Source organism: Mustela erminea, chromosome 3 (genome assembly GCF_009829155.1).
Source record: "Mustela erminea isolate mMusErm1 chromosome 3, mMusErm1.Pri, whole genome shotgun sequence".
Classification (NCBI taxonomy): domain Eukaryota; kingdom Metazoa; phylum Chordata; class Mammalia; order Carnivora; family Mustelidae; genus Mustela; species Mustela erminea.
The window spans coordinates 46067580-46086355 of NC_045616.1; the positions used below are offsets into that span (position 1 = coordinate 46067580).

General features: G+C 37.0%; 1 protein-coding gene across 1 annotated transcript in view; it reads right to left on the bottom strand.

Annotated features, from left to right (window-relative positions):
* ARSK (arylsulfatase family member K) overlaps window positions 1-18776 on the bottom strand; it is a 43961-nt gene that overhangs the window by 19912 nt on the left and 5273 nt on the right. Inside the window, exon 3 of the mRNA XM_032335726.1 lies at window positions 13649-13808. Within this exon, the coding sequence (XP_032191617.1) occupies window positions 13649-13808 (160 nt within the window). The remainder of the gene's footprint in view (window positions 1-13648; window positions 13809-18776) is intronic.

Here is an 18776-nt window from a genome sequence, read left to right on the forward strand (position 1 = left end):
TGTAACTTTACTGAATTAATTTATCAGTGCTAGTAGCTTTTTAGTGGAGTCTTTAGGATTTTCTATATATAGTATCATGTCATCTGCAGAGTAAAAGTTTTACTTCTTCCTTACCAATTTGGATGCCTTTTATTCCTTTTTCTTTTCTGATTGGTGTGGCTAGAACGTCCAGTACTATGTTTTAAATAACAGTGGTGAGAGTGGACATTCCTGCCTGTTATTTGACCATAGAGGAAAAGCTCTCAGTTTTTCACCAATGAGTATGATGTTCATTGTGGGTTTTTCATATAAGGCAATTATTATGTTGAGGTACGTTGAGGATTTTTTTTCCCATTATGAATGGATATCGTACTTTTGTCAAATGCTTTTTTCTCCATCTATTGAAATGATATGATTTTATCCTCTTATTGATGTACTGTATCACATTGATTGATCTGTTTATACCGAACCACCCTTGCATCCCAGGAATAAATCTCATTTGATCACGGTGAATGATTTTTCTTAATGTATTGTTGGATTTGGTTTGCTAATATTTTATTGAGGGTTTTTGCATCTATGTTCATCACAGATATTGGCCTGTAGTTCTTTTTTTTGTTGTTGTATCTTTATGTGGTTTTGGTATCAGGAAAATGCTGGCCTCATAGAATGAACTTGGAAATTTTCCTTCCTCTTCAATTTTTTAAAAAAAGTTTGAGAATAGATATTGACTCTTCTTTAAATATTTGGTAGAATTCACCTATGAAGCTGTCGGGTCCTGGGCTCATGTTTTTTGGTAGTTTTTTGGTTATTAATTCAACTTCACTGTTGGCAATTGGTCTGTTCAAATTTTCTATTTCTTCCTGTTTCAGTTTTGGTAGGTTATATGTTTCTAATTTATCCATTTCTTCTAGGTTGTCCAGTTTGTTGGCATATAAATTTTCATAATATTGTCTTACAATTCTTTGCATTTCTGTGGTGTTGGTTGTTACTTCTCATCTTTTTTTTTCTGATTTTGTTTTGAGTCCTCTCTCTCTCTCTCTCGATGAGTTTATCAATTTTATTGATTATTTCCAAAGAACCAGCTCCTGGTATCATTAATCTGTTTTTTTTGTTTGTTTGTTTTTTTAGTTTCTATATCATTTATTTCTGCTCTAGTATTTATTAGTTGCTTCCTTCTGCTGGTTTTGGGTTTTGTTTGTTCTTCTTTCCCTAGCTCTTTTAGGTGTAAGGTCTAGTTGTTTATTTGAGATTTTTCTTGCTTCTTGAGGTAGGCCTGTATTGCTAACCTTCTTAGAACTGCTTTTCCTGCATCACAAAGATTTTGGACTGTTGTGTTTTTTATTCTCATTTGTCTCCATGTATTTTTTGATGTCTTCTTTAATTTCTTGGTTGACCCATTCATTGTTTAGTAGCATGTTATTTAACATCCATACATTTGTGCTCTTTGCAGATTTTTTCTTGTGGTTGATTTCTAGTTTCACTGCATTATGGTCAGAAAAGATGCATGGTATAATGTCTATTTTTTTGAAACTGTCCAGATTTATTTTTTGATCTAGTATGTGATACCTTCTGGTGAATGTTCCTTGTACACTTGAAAAGAATGTGTATTCTAATGTTTTAGGATGGGATGTTCTGAATATATGTATTAAATCCATCTGGCCCAGGGTTATCCAAAGCCACTGTTTCCTTGTTGATTATCTGTTTAGATGATCAGTCCACTGATATAAATGGAGTGTTGAAGTCTATTATTACTGTATAGCTATTGATTAGTTCCTTTATATTTGCTATTAACTATTTTATATGTGAGTGCTCCCATGTTAGGTGCATAAATATTTAGTTATTGTATCTTCTTGTTGGACTGTGATTGTATGATAATTATATAGTATCCTTCTGTGTCTCTTGTTACAGTCTTTGTTTTAAAGTCAACTTTGTCTGATATAAATACTGCTACCATTTGCATGACAAATGTTTCTCCATCCCCTCACTTTCAAACTGCATGTCTTTTTTTTTTTTTTTTAAGATTTGTTTATTTGAGAGAGAAAGAGTAAGTGAGAGAACACAAGCAGGGGAAGCGACAGAGAGGGGAAGAAGTAGGCTCCCTGCTGAGCAAAGGAGCCCAATGCGGGGCTCCATCCCAGGGCCCTGGGATCATGACCTGAGCTGAAGGCAGAGGCTTAACTGTCTGTGCCACCCATCTTTGCATGTGTCTTTAGGTCTGAAGTGTGACTCTTGTAAGCAGCATTTGGGTGGCTCTTGTTATTTTATCCACTCCATCACCCACTGGATTTTGATTGGAGCACTTAGTTCATTTACATTCAAAGTAATTATATATTCAAATATAATTAGGCATGTATTTATTGCCACTTAGTTATTTGTGTTTTGTGTTTGTGGATCTTCTCTGTGCCTTTCTTCCCTTGCTCTCTTCTCTCACCATAAGTTGGCTTTCTTTAGTGATTTACTTGGATTCCTTTCTCTCTATTTTTTGCATATCTATTCCTGGTTTTTGGTTTTTGGTTACTATTAAGTTAGTATATAACATCTGCTTATAGCAGTCTATCTTAAGTTGATGGTCATTTAAATTTTGTTTTGTTTCTTTTTTGGGGGGGGAGGGATAATAGGTAGGGGCAGAGGGAGAAGGAAAGAGAGAATCTTAAGTAGGCTCCATATCCAGCCCAGTGCAGGGCTCAAGCTCATGACCTGAGCTGAAATTGAATTGGACACTTAACCAACTGAGCCACACGGGTGCCCCAGTGGTCACTTAAATTTGAGCCCCATTCTTTACTCTTCTCCTTTCCATGTTTTAAGTCTATAGGTATCATACTTTACATCTTTGTGAGTCCCTTGACTTGAGTTTTACCGATATACTTATTTTTACTGCTTTTGTGTTTCCTACTTACTCATGGTTTCTCTTTTCCATTCAGAGTCCCCTTTAATGTTGCCTGTAGGGCTGGGTTACTGGACATGAGCTACTTTAGTTTTTGTTTGTCTGGGAAACTCTTTATCTCTCCTTCTATTCTGAATTAAAGTCTTGCTGGATAGAGTAGATTTTTCCCTTTCAGTACTGGCTGTAGATTTTTTCCTTTCAGTACTTTGAATATATCATGCCACTCACCTCTGGCCTGCAAAGTTTCTGTTGAAAACGTTTGCTAATAGCTTTATGGGGTTTCCCTCATATGTAACTGTTCTCTTTTCTCTTGCTTCTTTTAAAATCTTTTTTTATCACTGCTTTTTGCCATTTTAATTACTATGTGTCTTAGTGTGGACAGCCTTGGGTTGATTTAGTTGAGGGAGCTCTGTGGTTCCTGGATCTGAATTTATTTCCTTTCCCAGATTTGGGAAGTTTTCAGCTATTATTTCTTCAAATAGAGTTTCTGTCCCCTTTTCTTTCTTCTTTTCTGGGATACCTACAATGCAAATGTTATAATGCTTGATGGAGTCAGTCAGTTCCCTAAATCTGTTTTTATTTTGCACTTTCTGGTCAGTTTGATTACTTTCCATAACTCTGTCCACCAGGCCACTGATTTGTTCTTCTGCTTCTTGTAGCCTGCTATTTATTCCACCCAAGTATATTTTTAATTAAAATTATTGTGTTCATCTCTGATTGTTTCTTTTTTTATCCCTGATTATTCTTTTTAAGATGTCCTCTACTTTTCTCTCAAGTCCAGAGAGTATCTTTATGATCATTATTTTAAATTCTCTGTTAGGCATATTACTTAGCTCTGTTTCACTTAGGTGTCTTAGTGTAATTTTGTCCTCTTCTTTCATTTGGGGCATATTCCTCTGGCTCCTCATTTGGCCTTTCTGTGTCTGTTTCTGTGTGTTAGGAAAGTGAGCTAGGTCTCTTGCTCTTAAAAGTAGTGGGTGGGGCTCACACTTTGAACAAGGTGGTGCTGGTTCTCTTCCACAGGGGATTTACAGCTCCTGCAGAGATCTACCCAGCTGGGGCCACTCCGGAAAGCACAAGCAAGCTGGGTTGCAGTGCCAAGGTGGGCAGGCTGGTCCCCTTCCACAGGGGATGTGCAGCCATGGTGGAGACTGAGGCCTGCCTGGTCTACTCTGTAAAGTGTGTGCTGGTGGGGGTGCTGTTTTAACAAGGTATGTGTGTGTTCCAAGGAAGCTGACAAGTTACTATCACCAGGACCCAGGCTGTGCAAAGGGCAGAGTTGGGAGATACTGTATTGTCAAGGTTTGCACTGGTTATCTGGGGGAGGGGGGACCCTCAGTGCTGGAACTGAGGCAGGCCCAGCTGGAGGGGGAGGGGCACGTGGTGAATGCTATGCCACACCGGTTTCCACAGGTGGCTGTGTGTTTATGCTGGGAGGTGGGGGAGCAAAATGGTGACTGACAGCTCCTTTGCTCCTGGAGAAGTACCTCGCAGAACTCAGCTTGGTAAATAACTCTCCCTCCTGTATGCTCCAGGTGCTTTTCTAAATGCTGCTCCTATGCTCTATCTCTACAGGCTGTTTGTCTTACTCTCTCTTTAAGGGCAGGGACTTGGCTTCCCATTACCCTGTAGGCTATCCCAGCATGGAACCTGCTGATTTTTAAAGTTCCCTGCTTTAAGACCTGCTGGTCCTAAGAAGTGGTTAAATTTGGCCACTTTTATTTTCGATCCCGTTTCTCTACTCCGTCTCTTACCCTCTCCATGCCCCCGGCTCCCTGCCTCCAGTGACCAGACTTGCAGGATTTAACTCGCCACTATATCTCTACCTTTCCTCTCCTCTTCAGTGTGGCCTCTCCTCTACATTGAGTTCTGGAGTTTGTTCTACCAGCCTTTGGGTTGTTTTCTGGGTTATTTACATTGATGTGTTACTTGCAATAAGCACAAACATACAATGTATAGTTTCCTATATGCCAGCATTTCTCGAACAGTGGCCCTGGGATCTTGGCGGGGGGGTCCCTGAGAGGCCTTTGGGGGTCCATGAGATCAAAACTACTGTCATATTAGCAACATGCTATATGCCTTTTTCACACTCAATCTCACATGAGTGGACAAAGGGACACAAAATTACCACGTTTCTGATAAAGGCATTCATGATAGATTAAAGCCTGTCCTACCTCTGCCTGAACTCTGGTTCTTTATACCCTTGCTACTGGAAGTGGTCTGTGGACCAACAGCATCAGCATCATCTGGAAGCTTGATATGGAAACAGAATCTCAGGTCCCATCCCAGACCCACCAAATAAGAAAGGGTATTTAACATGATCCCCAGGTGATCTGTATGCATATTAAAGCATTGTTCTATATAACAGTCTAAGAAATCTTTTATGCAAAGACTTGTCAATTTTTAGATAGGATCATCAAAATAGTACTTCAGTAGCCCGTAAGTAGGCTACCTTGGTTCAATGCCAGAAAATAAGCTGATGGCCAAATGCTCTATCAAACAATCAGGAATCTGATTAATTCTTTTTTTTAAGAGTTTATTTATTTATTTGACAGACAGAGATCACAAGTAGGCAGAGAGGCAGGCAGAGAGAGAGAGAGGGGGAAGCAGGCTCCTCACGGAGCAGAGAGCCTGATGTGGGGCTCGATCCCAGGACCCTGGGATCATGACCTGTGCAGAAGGTAGAGGCTTTAACCCACTGAGCCACCCAGGCACCCCTGATTAATTCTTTTTAATAATAAAATATCCTCCTAGTATGAATGAAAAAAACCCCTATCTAACACATTACTAACTAATTAATGCATAAATCTGCATATATGCCATAGCTGTGTGGGTTTTCTGTGCCAATAAGCCAAATTCTGCAGCAGCATTGTTGGGTCGGCAGAAAGCATGGGATTAATTAACATAGTAGTAATCTCTTCTGAAAAAATATGGTACATTACAAATGATCACATGACCATTTTCCTTCAAGATGAATTCAGAGGTTACACTTAACCTGCAGTCTTAATTAACTCTTAGTCTTCAAGAGTCTTGTGGATATCTGTTTTTCTTTCTTACACATACACAATTATTGTTTCTGATGGGATTTAAACAGCTAGATGTATCTCAGAGAAGTCTCCTGAATGAAAACGTTACAGTTCTGAATAATGACCTTGCAAATTCTGGTATCAGCCTAACATATTCTATAAAAGAAAAAAGAAATCCATACTCCTTTCCATTAGATATTCTTCTTTTAATGTTGTGGGAAATACACACACCATTTTTTAAAGAACTTAATAAGGCTGTCATCTATCTTCCTCACATGTATGGACACTCAAAAAACAGTCCATTTTAGTGGAATGAATAAACTCTAGCAAATTCAGGTGGGAACATTCCTTTTCAGTATACATTTTTTAAATGCTGAATATGTGCATGCTTTCTCACTGATCAATTTTATTAATTCCAACCATTTTTTTGGTGAAATTAAAGCGGCCGGTGCTCCTTAATCTTTTTTTTTTTTAATTCATAGAGCTATCTGTAAATAAGATGAAAATCATGGATTTTCACTAAATAATTTTCACTAAATGATGTAATTTATTATTACTATACTTAAATAAATTAATAAAATATTAACATAATACTTTATATTTTAAATATTTCAGTTTTTATTATAAATATATTTTATATAATAATATTAAATGCATAGTAAAGAAATGCTCTATTTTTCATGGCTTACTACAATAGAATGTAGGTAATAAAAGAGCCACCTGGAAGGATGGAAATACTTAGAAGAACACAGGAAAACTCTGAACGGATAGCAAATTAGATCAATCACAAAATTACATGAATGAGGGACGCCCAGGTGGCTCAGTTGGTTAAACATCTGAGCCCAGGTGGCTCAGGTCATGATCCAGGGTCGTGGGACTGAGACCCACATTGGGCTCCCTGTTCAGTGGGGAGTCTGCTTCTCTCTCCACCAGCCACTCCCCCTGCTTGTGTTCTCTCTTTCTGACAAATAAATAAATAAAATCTTAAAAAAAAAAAAAAAAGAAATTACATGAACTCAAAAAGTTCATGTAAAATAATTATGGGACTTGACCAGAGAGCAAAAACTCTGTTCAAGGATGAAACTTTTTTTTTTTTTTAGCAGAACAGAAACTTTGGGGAGATTCTCAAATTCAGCTTACCAGATGAATCATGCAGGGGTATTTTTGCCAGCTGCCTGAGTGTATTACTGAAGTCCTTTTCACATATGAAAATTTTACTTTTCATTGCTTCCCTACAAGAATTCTGGTTTATCCAATGTTCTTTCTCTAAAAGGTTTGTACTTTCCTTCTTGGGTGACTCTGTTCAGAAGTTTCCTCTTCCTGTCCATCTTAGCCCAGTGATATTCTACTTCTATGAAAGCTCATCAAATCTAAAATGCTATTAAAACTATATATACTATTTAAATGTATATATAGTATATATATATTATTAAGAAAAATTAAGAAATTGATTCTTTTTTTTTAAATTTTGTTTTTAAAGATTTTATTTATTTATTTGAGAGAGAGACAGTGAGAGAGCATGAGTGAGGAGAAGGTCAGAGAGAGAAGCAGACTCCCCGTGGAGCTGGGAGCCCCATGCGGGACTCGATCCCGGAACCCCGGGATCTTGACCTGAGCCGAAGGCAGTCATCCAACCAACTGAGCCACCCAGGCATCCCAAGAAATTGATTCTTAATTATAAAATTAAGAAAAATACTTCCAATTAGACTATAATAGAATTTTGTAATCTCAATAATAAGAGGGGTTGCAATTTCAGAGATATCTTAAACTGTGAAAAAGAAAGAAGTGCCACCTTAGAATAAATTAAATATAGCACTTTACAGCCTTTATTGCCATCCCCTAGAAAAAAACATCCGGATGTGATCGATCACTTCCTCCTATAGACAGAATGCAACATATTTTGCCCTGTACCATAGTTCAGATAACTAGACTTATTTTTTTTAAAACCTCCTTTTTAAAATCATAAGTCTCTTCAGCTAGATATCTGGCTAATGCTAATGTTAAATTGAAAAGTTAAATCTCCCTATTATTAGATAGCTTCAGACTCTTCTCAAATAGACTGAACTCAGTTTCCACAAATGGCTAACACTGGCCAAAGCAGGAGATATAAACTTCATTATACGCAGCTAAACCCTAATACATTAAATCCAAATAATTACATGGGGTAAAAATCCAAGGATAATAATGAGATTGTAGGCTTAGAGGGATCCACTAATGTCTCAAGAAACTTTTCTAGGAATTATGGTAGAAAAAAAATCTAAAGGTATATATGATCTTAGATAATAAAATAAGTGGAGGGGATGCCTGGGTGGCTCAGTTGGTTGGACGACTGCCTTCGGCTCAGGTCATGATCCCGGAGTTACAGGATCGAGTCCCGCATTGGGCTCCCAGCTCCATGGGGAGTCTGCTTCTCCCTCTGACCTTCTCCTCGCTCATGCTCTCTCTCACTGTCTCTCTCTCAAATAAATAAATAAAAATCTTAAAAAAAATAAAAAAATAAAGTAAGTGGATATGGATGAGATATACACATACTTACCACTAGGTGGCAGAATTGAAAGGAACTGAGAGAGGGCTCTATGGTTGCTGTTTTGAGTTCTGTCCCTTCCTTCTTAGTCACTTTGATTCTACTGAGAAAGCCTGTGCTTTTTTCTAGTCTGGAGGCCTGAGAGGGACAGGAAGAGTAGTGTAAACAGCTCGTGGTTTGCTTCACTTTGCTTTTTGCCAAGAGCTCAGGAATTCCCCAAAGCAATTCTCTCATTTTGGAAGATGGCCTTTATTTTTCATTTGTTTCAGAGGAGTGAAAACTGCCTAGTGTGACTTGGCTTCAGAAAAACAGGAATTGAGAACACAGATAAATTTCAGTGGAAGTAGGATGACAGAGGATTTGATTTTAGGTTTTAAATTTTTAGCTAGGAAAGAGAAGACAGCAGCTTATTTATATTGGCTTCTGATGCCATTAGAATGTAAGTTCCCTGAGTTTAGAGATTTTTGTGTTTTGATCACTTGTCTATTCCCATCATTTAAATATAGTGTCTGGTACATAGTAGCTGGCTCTATTAAGTATTGGCTGAATAAAATACACTGCACTATACTTTTGTAACTTAAATAAGTCTTAGTATTTTAGTCTTAGTATTAGTCTTAGTATTTTAAGGAATATTATTTAATACTCAATTTCTTTATTAAATTGTGCTGATCTTAGAAATCTAGTTTTTAAAATGTCTATATAAAAAACCTCCTAATTCTACACACTTCCAGCTTAACATGCTCTTTGGTTTCGTTGATTTAGAAATATTTAGAATATTTCGCTTTAGATCATGTTTCCTCAGTCTCTGCACTGTTAATGTTTTAGGCTTGATAAGTCTTTGCTGCAGGGTAGAGGCAGATGGTGTGTGTTGGGGGGCTGTTCTGTGCATCGCAGACTGTTTAGCAGCAACCTGGCCTCCACCCTCTGGAAGTCAGCAGCATTCCCCCTCCAAGTCCTTGTCAGACATCTTCGAGGGGCAGGGGGTTGTATCAAAAGTGCCCTTGGTTGAGAACCACTGTTTTCCATATTGTGAACATACAGGCAACACAGTTTTATTTGATAGTAAAAATTACCAGAACACTCTGTGGATTAAATACAAATGTTTCCTTTCAGCTGCTAATATTATACAGCAAATTTGAACCTAATCAAACCTATTATAACACCTACAACATGGTGGGGGGGGTGTTAAGAGATACATAACTTGCCCAAAGACTTCCATTTGGTAAGTAGAATGGTAATAAGTACTACCAACGCTATCTGTTTAACAGTTGTCTGGAAGAAACAAGTGTGTAGCCCTTAATGATCCTAGTAAAGTGTAGTATATTATACAAAGAATGGAAACATAGCTGGACCCCTGTTCTTAAACTGATACAAGGAGAAAGTATCACTTGAGGCTTAAAAAATTAGACAGGTGGAGTATTATTGTAATAAAGTAAAGAAGCTTGTAATTCTGGCTGGAAAGCCAAGCAGGTTCAGAAAACAGCCAATCTCAGTGGGAAAGGTAGCAGAAAGAGTTATAAAGATAGCTTCTCATTTTGAGAGTCAGTCTGTCAGAATACTGAGTACCTCTATTAAGTTTGAGACCCACTTTTCAAATTGCACAGAAAAATCTAAAAGATAATGTGCCATAATTCATATAACTTTTGCAGATCTACTATTAGTAGCAAACATGACCTATTTGTCAGCTAAATGACTGTGTGGGTACATACAGCATTAATACAAACAGTCTTGAGGGCTTATTTCAATTTCCTAAGCTCTGAGGAGATAGGAAAATTATCTATAAGCAATTACTACACCAAAAATCATCTTCAGTGTCCCAAATGTCAACACTTAAGGGGATTTTTTCCTTTTACTGATTTTAAACTGTAGGTTAAATAGAACATCAATGTTTATCAAACAATAAGCGATAGCTAGATGAATGTAAATTCCTATGCCATTCAATCATGTAATTAATTCAGGTAATTAATATTATGTACTGGCATAATGTTGGCAATGGGAATAAAACAATGAAAAAGAGAACAGGGTCCTTATTCCGGAGGAATAAAATTCAGATCAGATTTTAACCATGGGATACACAGAATGATAATTACAGGGAGTACAAGCTGTTTGATCTTAGATTCTTTTCATTACTGGATTGGCTGAGGAAACTGAGAAAACAATAGGATAATAGCATGAAACAGGGTACTAGTATAGGATAGGATAATAAGAATAGTTACATTTTACTTTGAATTAAACTTACTTTCTAAGAAGCAGAAGAATTTTAAAGGGAAATTTGTGAAACTGCATAAATAATTAGGACTTGCAACACACTTGAGGAAAGTAAAGGGTTTTGGGCGCTGGGTGGCTCAGTAGGTTAAATGTCCAACTCTTGATTTCTGCTCAGATAATGATCTCAGGGTTGGGACCTTGAGCCCTGCATTGGGCTCCCTGCTGGAGGGGGTGGAGTCTGCTTAAGATTCTCTCTCTCTCCCTTTCCCTCTATCCTTCCCTCCCCCCAACAAAAAAGAAAATAAATGGGTTATATAAATACTAAACTATAATTCTGATTAAGCCATTTTTATAATAGTAATTTTTCCCCTTTATTAAATGCTTATTCTGTGCTAGGCATTAATAAATACCTCATATTACTTCATTTAATCTTTTTACATGATCTCTTATTTTAACTCATTTGAAACTCCTCCTAATCACCCAATGATGTATTATATTTTTAAGATTTTTAAAAATTTTAAGTAATCTCTATACCCAACTGGGCTCAAACTCACAACCCTGAGATCAAGTGTTGCATGCTCTACTGACTGAGCCAGCCAGGCACCCCAAGGTGGGTATTATCAATTCCAGTTTTCAGATAAGGATGCTGACACTTACAGAAGTCAGGTAGCTTGCCCAAGGTCACTTACCATCAAGGATGGTAAGAAGGAAAGCTGGACACTTAACAGTTCTGATGGACTCAAACCCTCTGCTCCTTCTACCATGTTTACTTCTGCTTCCACCCTTTTCTTCTTCTGCGCAGTAAGGTAGAGTGAGGGAAGAGCTTTTTGCATGAGACTAGTTTGTGCAGTGGTCCAGAGCTAGTGAAAAGCATGTGACAGAAATGAAAGAGCAAATGCATCCTGAGGGGGAGAGAGAGTGTTGTGAAAGGAGACGGGGGGTATGCAGGGACTAGAAAATGTAGGGTCTTATAAAACCATGTTGTGGGTTTGGGATTTTAGTCTGCCTACAGAGAAAAAAAAAAAAAAAAACAACACTGGAAGATTTTAAGCAGGTCAGGCACTTGATCAGATGACTATTTTAAAAATATCACTCTGTCTGCCTCTAGAAAATGGATCAGACAGAAGACAAGATAGAGGGCCACTTCAGTACCCTGGGAAGCAGAGGCTTTGGTGGAGATTGGTAAGTGAATAAACTGGAGAGAGATTTTAGAAGTAGAAGTGACAACATCTGGGGATGGATTAGAAGGCAGAGATGGGGAAGAGATGTAAAGGTCCCTTCTGGGTTTGCAGGATTGGTATCTTTTAGATTTTGGAAGACAGAAGAGGAAAGAAATTTAACATTACCCAGAAGAGCAAGACTAATACTCAGATTACTCTAGATTATTTTAGTATCTGTTCACCTGAAACTCATTCTATTAGTTTTCTAGGGTTGCAATCATAAATTACTGCAAACAGGAAGGCTTAAAACAACAGAAATTTATTCTCTGATGGTTCGAAGAGGCTAGAAATCAGAAGTCAAGCTATTGGCTGGGCCATGCTCCCTCGGAAGGCTCTCAGGAAGAATTCTTCCATTTTCCTGGCTTCTGACATTCTTTAGTTTGTACCTGTGATCACTCTCATCTCTGCTTCTGTCTTCACCCTGCCTTCTTCGTGTGTCTATGCCCTTTTCTTTTCTAATGAGACCAAAAGTCATTGGGTTTAGGACTCACTTGAAATTCAGGATGAGTTCATCTTCAACCCTTAACTAATTGCATCTGTAAGAAGGATCTGTTTCCAAATAAGGTGGCATTCTGTAGTTCCAGGTGGACATGAAGTTCTGGGGAACGCTATCCTTCTCACCACATTCACCATTATTTTGACTGAATTTATTTTTCTAGTTCTTACCATAATCATTAGCATCATCATCACTACTACCACTACCATAGCCCTCAATTAGCACCTGTTAGGCAAGGCATTCTGTTCTAAGACTTTAATACGTATTTGTGCCAAGAGGCACGAGTGTTGGGAGACTCGAAGAGCATACCCAAGTTCACTAGGAGAACTCTTGGGACTCGGCATTTAGTTGTACACATGGCTATGATTATAGTGAAAGGACACAAAGTAAAATCAGCAAAGGGAACGATATTTAGGGTAAGTCCAGAGCAAATCATTTTCAAGTTTCTAAGTGGAGTCATAAAGGGCTCACTTAATTCATCCAACACCAAACATGACAATACACATGTAAGAATTGATTAGGCAAGCAGTACCCAAGTTGTTCGTGGCAGTTGATTATGCAGATACCCTCTGCTTACCACATACCAAAATCCCAGACTCTCAGAAGGAAAGCAGGTGTTTCAGCATAAACCACATTGTACATTCTAGGTAGAGAGTAAGTCACTTTTATCAGGGAATAGATGGGAAATATTCCTGATATTCAAGTCATTAGATAAAACCCGAGGGCCAATCTTGAAAGTAGGCCTTTCTAAGGACAGCTGTTCCAGACACACTGTGTGTTAGCTTTTTCCCCTGCAGATCTCATTCCATTTAATCCTCACAGCAAAGAAATTAGAGGTCAGGAGTAAAAAGAAAAACTAAGATTCTCAAGTAGGAATTCTGATTCTAGATCTCTGCTCATAACCATTATACTTGGCTGCCTGGTTTGAGGACTCAGTAAAATGAAAAAAAATATAATGACTGAAAGGAGATAACTGACAAAAGCAAGCATCTGGACTATGGTCTTTAAAAAAGATTATAAACTGTCTTCAGTATATAGTAGACACTGCATAACAAAACTCAAAATAAATTTTGAAGTAAATAATTTTATAGACCTTTAATGTTTAAGAAAAACAAAAATTACCAGCATATTAGCAATTTTAATCTTTTATGAAGATTAAAGAAATGTGAAATTTTAGCCAAATTAACACAATTGAGGGATTAAGAGCTTTACTTTCACCTTTGCGGAGAAGTGACAAAAGTCAAAAAAGAGTACATGTATGTGCTGAAGCAGAGAGTAGCATGTTAGCATTACTTTGTTCTGCTTTTTTACCTAATGGAGTGATGTCCCGAAGTGTAGTCCAGTTTTCCAAATTTTTGTGTTCGGTAGCCATGCTTCTCCATGATATCCATCCATGTTGTATAATTTGGATCTAGGCCCTTAAAGTTATTCCAGGATTCTGTTAAGTGAGTGAAGAGGCCACTCCATATTGCTAGGGGTGGGGGGAGAAACTGGGATTAGCGTAAAGCGTATCGATTTGCTTTAACTATGAAGACAATTACAGCAAGAGAAAGAATTTCCTAGTTTGGAGCTCATGCCCTGAAGTAAGACAAAACCTGCATTAGGAGCTTTACCTAACATTTCTGTTACCTCATGTTATCAAGGGGAAAACTTGGCAAGGAGTTACTATTTCCATTTTACAGGTGAGTCTTCAAGGCTTACAGGTTAAGTTGTTCAAGGTAAATACAGCTGGAATTATGTATAAAGTCTGTCAGACTCTGGAGTCTGCTTTCATAAAAATATTTTTTCATAAAAATAATATTTCATAAAATAATCACTAAGTATTTATTTATTTTCCAGGCCAGTCAAGTGAAGCACAGATCCTTTTCCAACATCCTTAAGGATGTTGTCTTTGTACTGGCTTTCCACAAAAAATTTACTACACCTACAAAAAAGTGTACTACACCTTCACTGTTATTTTCTATAAGTATGATTGTATCCAATATATCTTTCTTCATGTATTAACAGACCCAAAGGGGGAAATAGGCAGCAATACTGTAATAGTAGGAGACTTCAATACCCCAGTTTCAACAATGGATAGATCATCCAGACAGAAAATCAATTAAAGTAACAATGGACTTAAAAACTACATCCTGAACCAGATGGACTTAAGAGACATTTACAGAGCATTCCATCTAAAAGCAATAGAAAACATACTCTTCTTAAGTGCACACAGAACATTTACTAGGACAGATCATATGTTAGGCCACAAAATAAGTCATAATTAATTAAAGAAGTTGAAATATTAGGCATTTTTTTCTGACTACAAAGGCACAAAACTAGAAGTCATTTTGAGGTCATTTTGAGAAAACTGGAAAATTCACAAATATGTGGAGATTAAACAAAATGGCACTGAACACCAATGGGTCAAAGCAGAAGTCAAAAGAGAAATAAAAAAATATCTTGAGACAAATGAAAATGGAAGTTTAACATAATAAAACTAATAGCATGCAGAAAAAGCAATTTTAAGGGCTAAGTTCATAGAGTTAAATGCCTGCCTTAAGAAAAAAGAGTTCAAATAAGCAACCTAACTTTTCATCTTTAAGAACTAGAAAATGAACAAACTAAGCCCAAACTTAATAGAAGAAAGGAAATAACAAAGATTAGAATGAAGATAAATAGAGACTAAGAAAGAGCATAGTAAAAATCAATAAAATTAAGACCTGTTTTTTTAAAAAAAGATTAGAAAAAGACATTTAGCCAGACTTGCCAAGAAAAGAAATGATTCAAAAATCAGAAATGAAAGAGAAGTTACAACTGATAACACAGAAATACAAAGACTTATAAGACTACTACAAATAATTATATGCCAACAAATTAGAAGACCTAGTAATGGATATGTTCCTAGAACTATACAACCTATCAAGACTGAATCATGAAGACACAGAAAATCCAACAAACCAATAAGGAGTAAGGAGACTGAATCAGTAATCAAATACCTCCCAAGAAAGAATAAGTATAGGACCAGAAAGCTTTCTTGGTAAGTTCTACCAAATATTTATAGAATAATTAATACCAAAAAAAAGAATAATTAATACCAATCCCTCTCTCCAAAGTCTTCTAAAAAAAAGAAGAGGAGGAAACACTTCCAAACTCATTTTAGAAAGCCAACATTACCCTGACACCAAAACCAGAAGAGGACACCCAAAAGAAGAAAATGACAGACCAATATCCTTGATGAACATAGTGCAAAATTGTCAATAAATATTAGCAAACTGATTTAAACAATATAAAAGGGTCATACATCATGATCAATTGGGACTTATTCCAGGGATGCAAAGATTCAACATCTGCAAATCCATCAATATGATATACCACATTAACAAATGAGGGATTAAAAACTATCTCATCTCAATAGATGGAGAGAAAGCATTTGACAAAATTGAATATCCGTTCATGATAAAAACTCTCAACAAACTGGGTATAAAAGGAAGGTAACTCAACATAATAAAAGTCATATACGACAAGCCACAGCTGACATTACATTCAGGGGTGAAAAGCTGAAAGCTCTTCCTCTAAGATCAGGAACAAGACCAGAATGTCCACTCTTCTTACTCAACACAGTAGTAGACATCCTATATAAAGAGCAGTAAGGCAAGAAGAAGAAATAAAAGGCATCCAAGTTAGAAAGAAGTAAAACTGTGTCTATTTTCAGATGAGATATAAAGAAAACCCTAAAGATTCCACCAAGAAACTGTTGGAACTAATCAACATATTTAGTAAAGTTGTAGGATATAAAATCAATATAAAAAGCAGTTGCATTTCTGTATACTAAGAATAAACTATCTGAGAAATTAATAATAGAATTCCATTTATGATTTCATCAAAAAGGAATAAATTACCTAGAAAAAAATTTAACCAAGGAGGGGAAAGATCCTTATATTATAAGACACTGGTGAGAGAAACTGAAGAAGACACAAATAAATGGAAAGATACTCTGTGCTCATGGATAAGAAGAATTGAAGTTGTTAAAATGTCCATACCACTTAAAGCAGCCTACAGATTCAATGCAATCCTTATCAAGATTCCAATGGCATTCTTCTCTGAAACAGAACAAACAATCCTAAAATTTGTATCGAACCATATAAGACCCCAAATAGCCAAAGCATTCTTGGGAAAGAAGATATCCTACTCCATGATTTCAACTATATTACAAAACTATAACCACCAAAACAGCATGGTATTTGGCATGAAAGCAGACACACATTTCGATGAAACAAAAGAGAGCCCAGAAATGCAACCATGCACATATGGTCAATTAATGTAAAACAAAGGAGCCAAGAATATATAATGGGGAAAGGACAGGCTCTTCAAAAACTGATGTTGGGAAAACTGGACCCTTATCTTACACCATACATGAAAATCAACTCAAAATAGATTAAACACTGAACATGAGACCTGAAACCATGAAACTACTAGAAGAAAACAGGGGGTAAGCTCCTTGATATCAGACTTGACAATAATTTTTTTATACTTGACCCTAAAAGCAAAGGCAAAACAAGTAAAATCAATAAGTAGACCTACGTCAAACTTGAAAGCTCCTGCAGAGCAAAGGAAACTATCAACAAAATGCAAAGGCAATCTATGGAATGGGAGAAAATACTCGCAAAACATCTATCTGATAATTAATATCCAAAATATACAAAGAATTCTACAAAAAAATCTGATTAGGAAATGAGCAGAGGAACTGAGTAAGTATTTTTCCGAAGACACAGAAATGGTCCAACATCTACATGAAAAGATGCTCAGTATCACTAATTATCAGGGAAATGCAAATCAAAGCCTAGTAAGATATTACCACACACATGTTAGAATGATTGTCAAAAGACAAGAGATGGTCAGCCATGGTGAAGATATGGAGAAAAGATAACCCTTGCACAATGCTGTTGCAAATGTAAATTGATGAGGCCACTGCGGAAACCAGTATGGAGGTTTCTCAAAAAATAAGGAAATGGTCCAATTTCATTTTTCTGCATGTGGCTGTCCAATTTTCCCAGCACCATTTATTGAAGAGGCTGTCTTTTTTCCATTGGACATTCTTTCCTGCTTTGTCGAAGATTAGTTGACCATAGAGTTGAGGGTCTATTTCTGGGCTCTCTATTCTGTTCCATTGATCTATGTGTCTGTTTTTGTGCCAGTACCATGCTGTCTTGATGATGACAGCTTTGTAATAGAGCTTGAAGTCCGGAATTGCAATTGCACTATTGGGTATTTACCCTAAAGATACAAACGTAGTGATCCAAAGGGGCACGTGCACCCGAATGTTTATAGCAGCAATGTCCACAATAGCCAAACTATGGAAAGAACCTAGATGTCCATCAACAGATGAATGGATCAAGAAGATGTGGTATATATACACAATGGAATACTATGCAGCCATCAAAAGAAATGAAATCTTGCCATTTGCGACAACATGGATAGAACTAGAGCGTATCATGCTTAGCGAAATAAGTCAAGCAGAGAAAGACAACTATCATATGATCTCCCTGATATGAGGAAGTGGTGATGGAACATGGGGGCTTAAGTGGGTAGGAGAAGAATCAATGAAACAAGATGGGATTGGGAGGGAGACAAACCATAAGTGACTCTTAATCTCACAAAACAAACTGAGGGTTGCTGGGGGGAGGGGGTTTGGGAGAAGGGGGTGGGATTATGGACATTGGGGAGGGTATGTGCTTTGGTGAGTGCTGTGAAGTGTGTAAACCTGGTGATTCACAGACCTGTACCCCTGGGGATAAAAATATATGTTTATAAAAAATAAAAATTAAAATAATTAAAAAAAAAATCAGAACTGGAACTGTCATCCAGTCCAGCAATCCCACTTCTAGCTCTACATCCAAAGGAGACAAATCATTATCTCAGAGATTTCTGCATCCCCATGTTCACTGCAGCATTATTTACAATAGCCAAGACATGGAAGCAGCCTAACTGTCCAATGATAGTTGGATAAATAAATGTGATTTTATATATATATATAAACACACATATATATATATATGCACACATATATATATATGTATATATATATGATACACACACACACACACAGAAAAAGGAAACCCTGTCTTATTTGACAACATGGATGGACCTTGTGGGCATTATGTTAAGAGAAAGAAGTCAGAGAAAAGCAGCATATGATTTTACTCTTTTGTGGAATCTGAAAAAACAGAACTCATAGAAACGTAAGTGTGACTGTCAGAAGTGGGGGTTGGGAGGTGGGGAAAATAGGTGAATATGGTAAAAATGTACAAATTTCCAGTACTAAGTAAGTTCTGGGGATATAATGTATAGCACAGTGGCTACAGTTAACACTACCGGATTATATATTTAAAAGTTGCTAAGAGAATAGATCTTAAAAGATTGTATCACAAGACAAATGCTTTTAACTATGGGAGGTGAT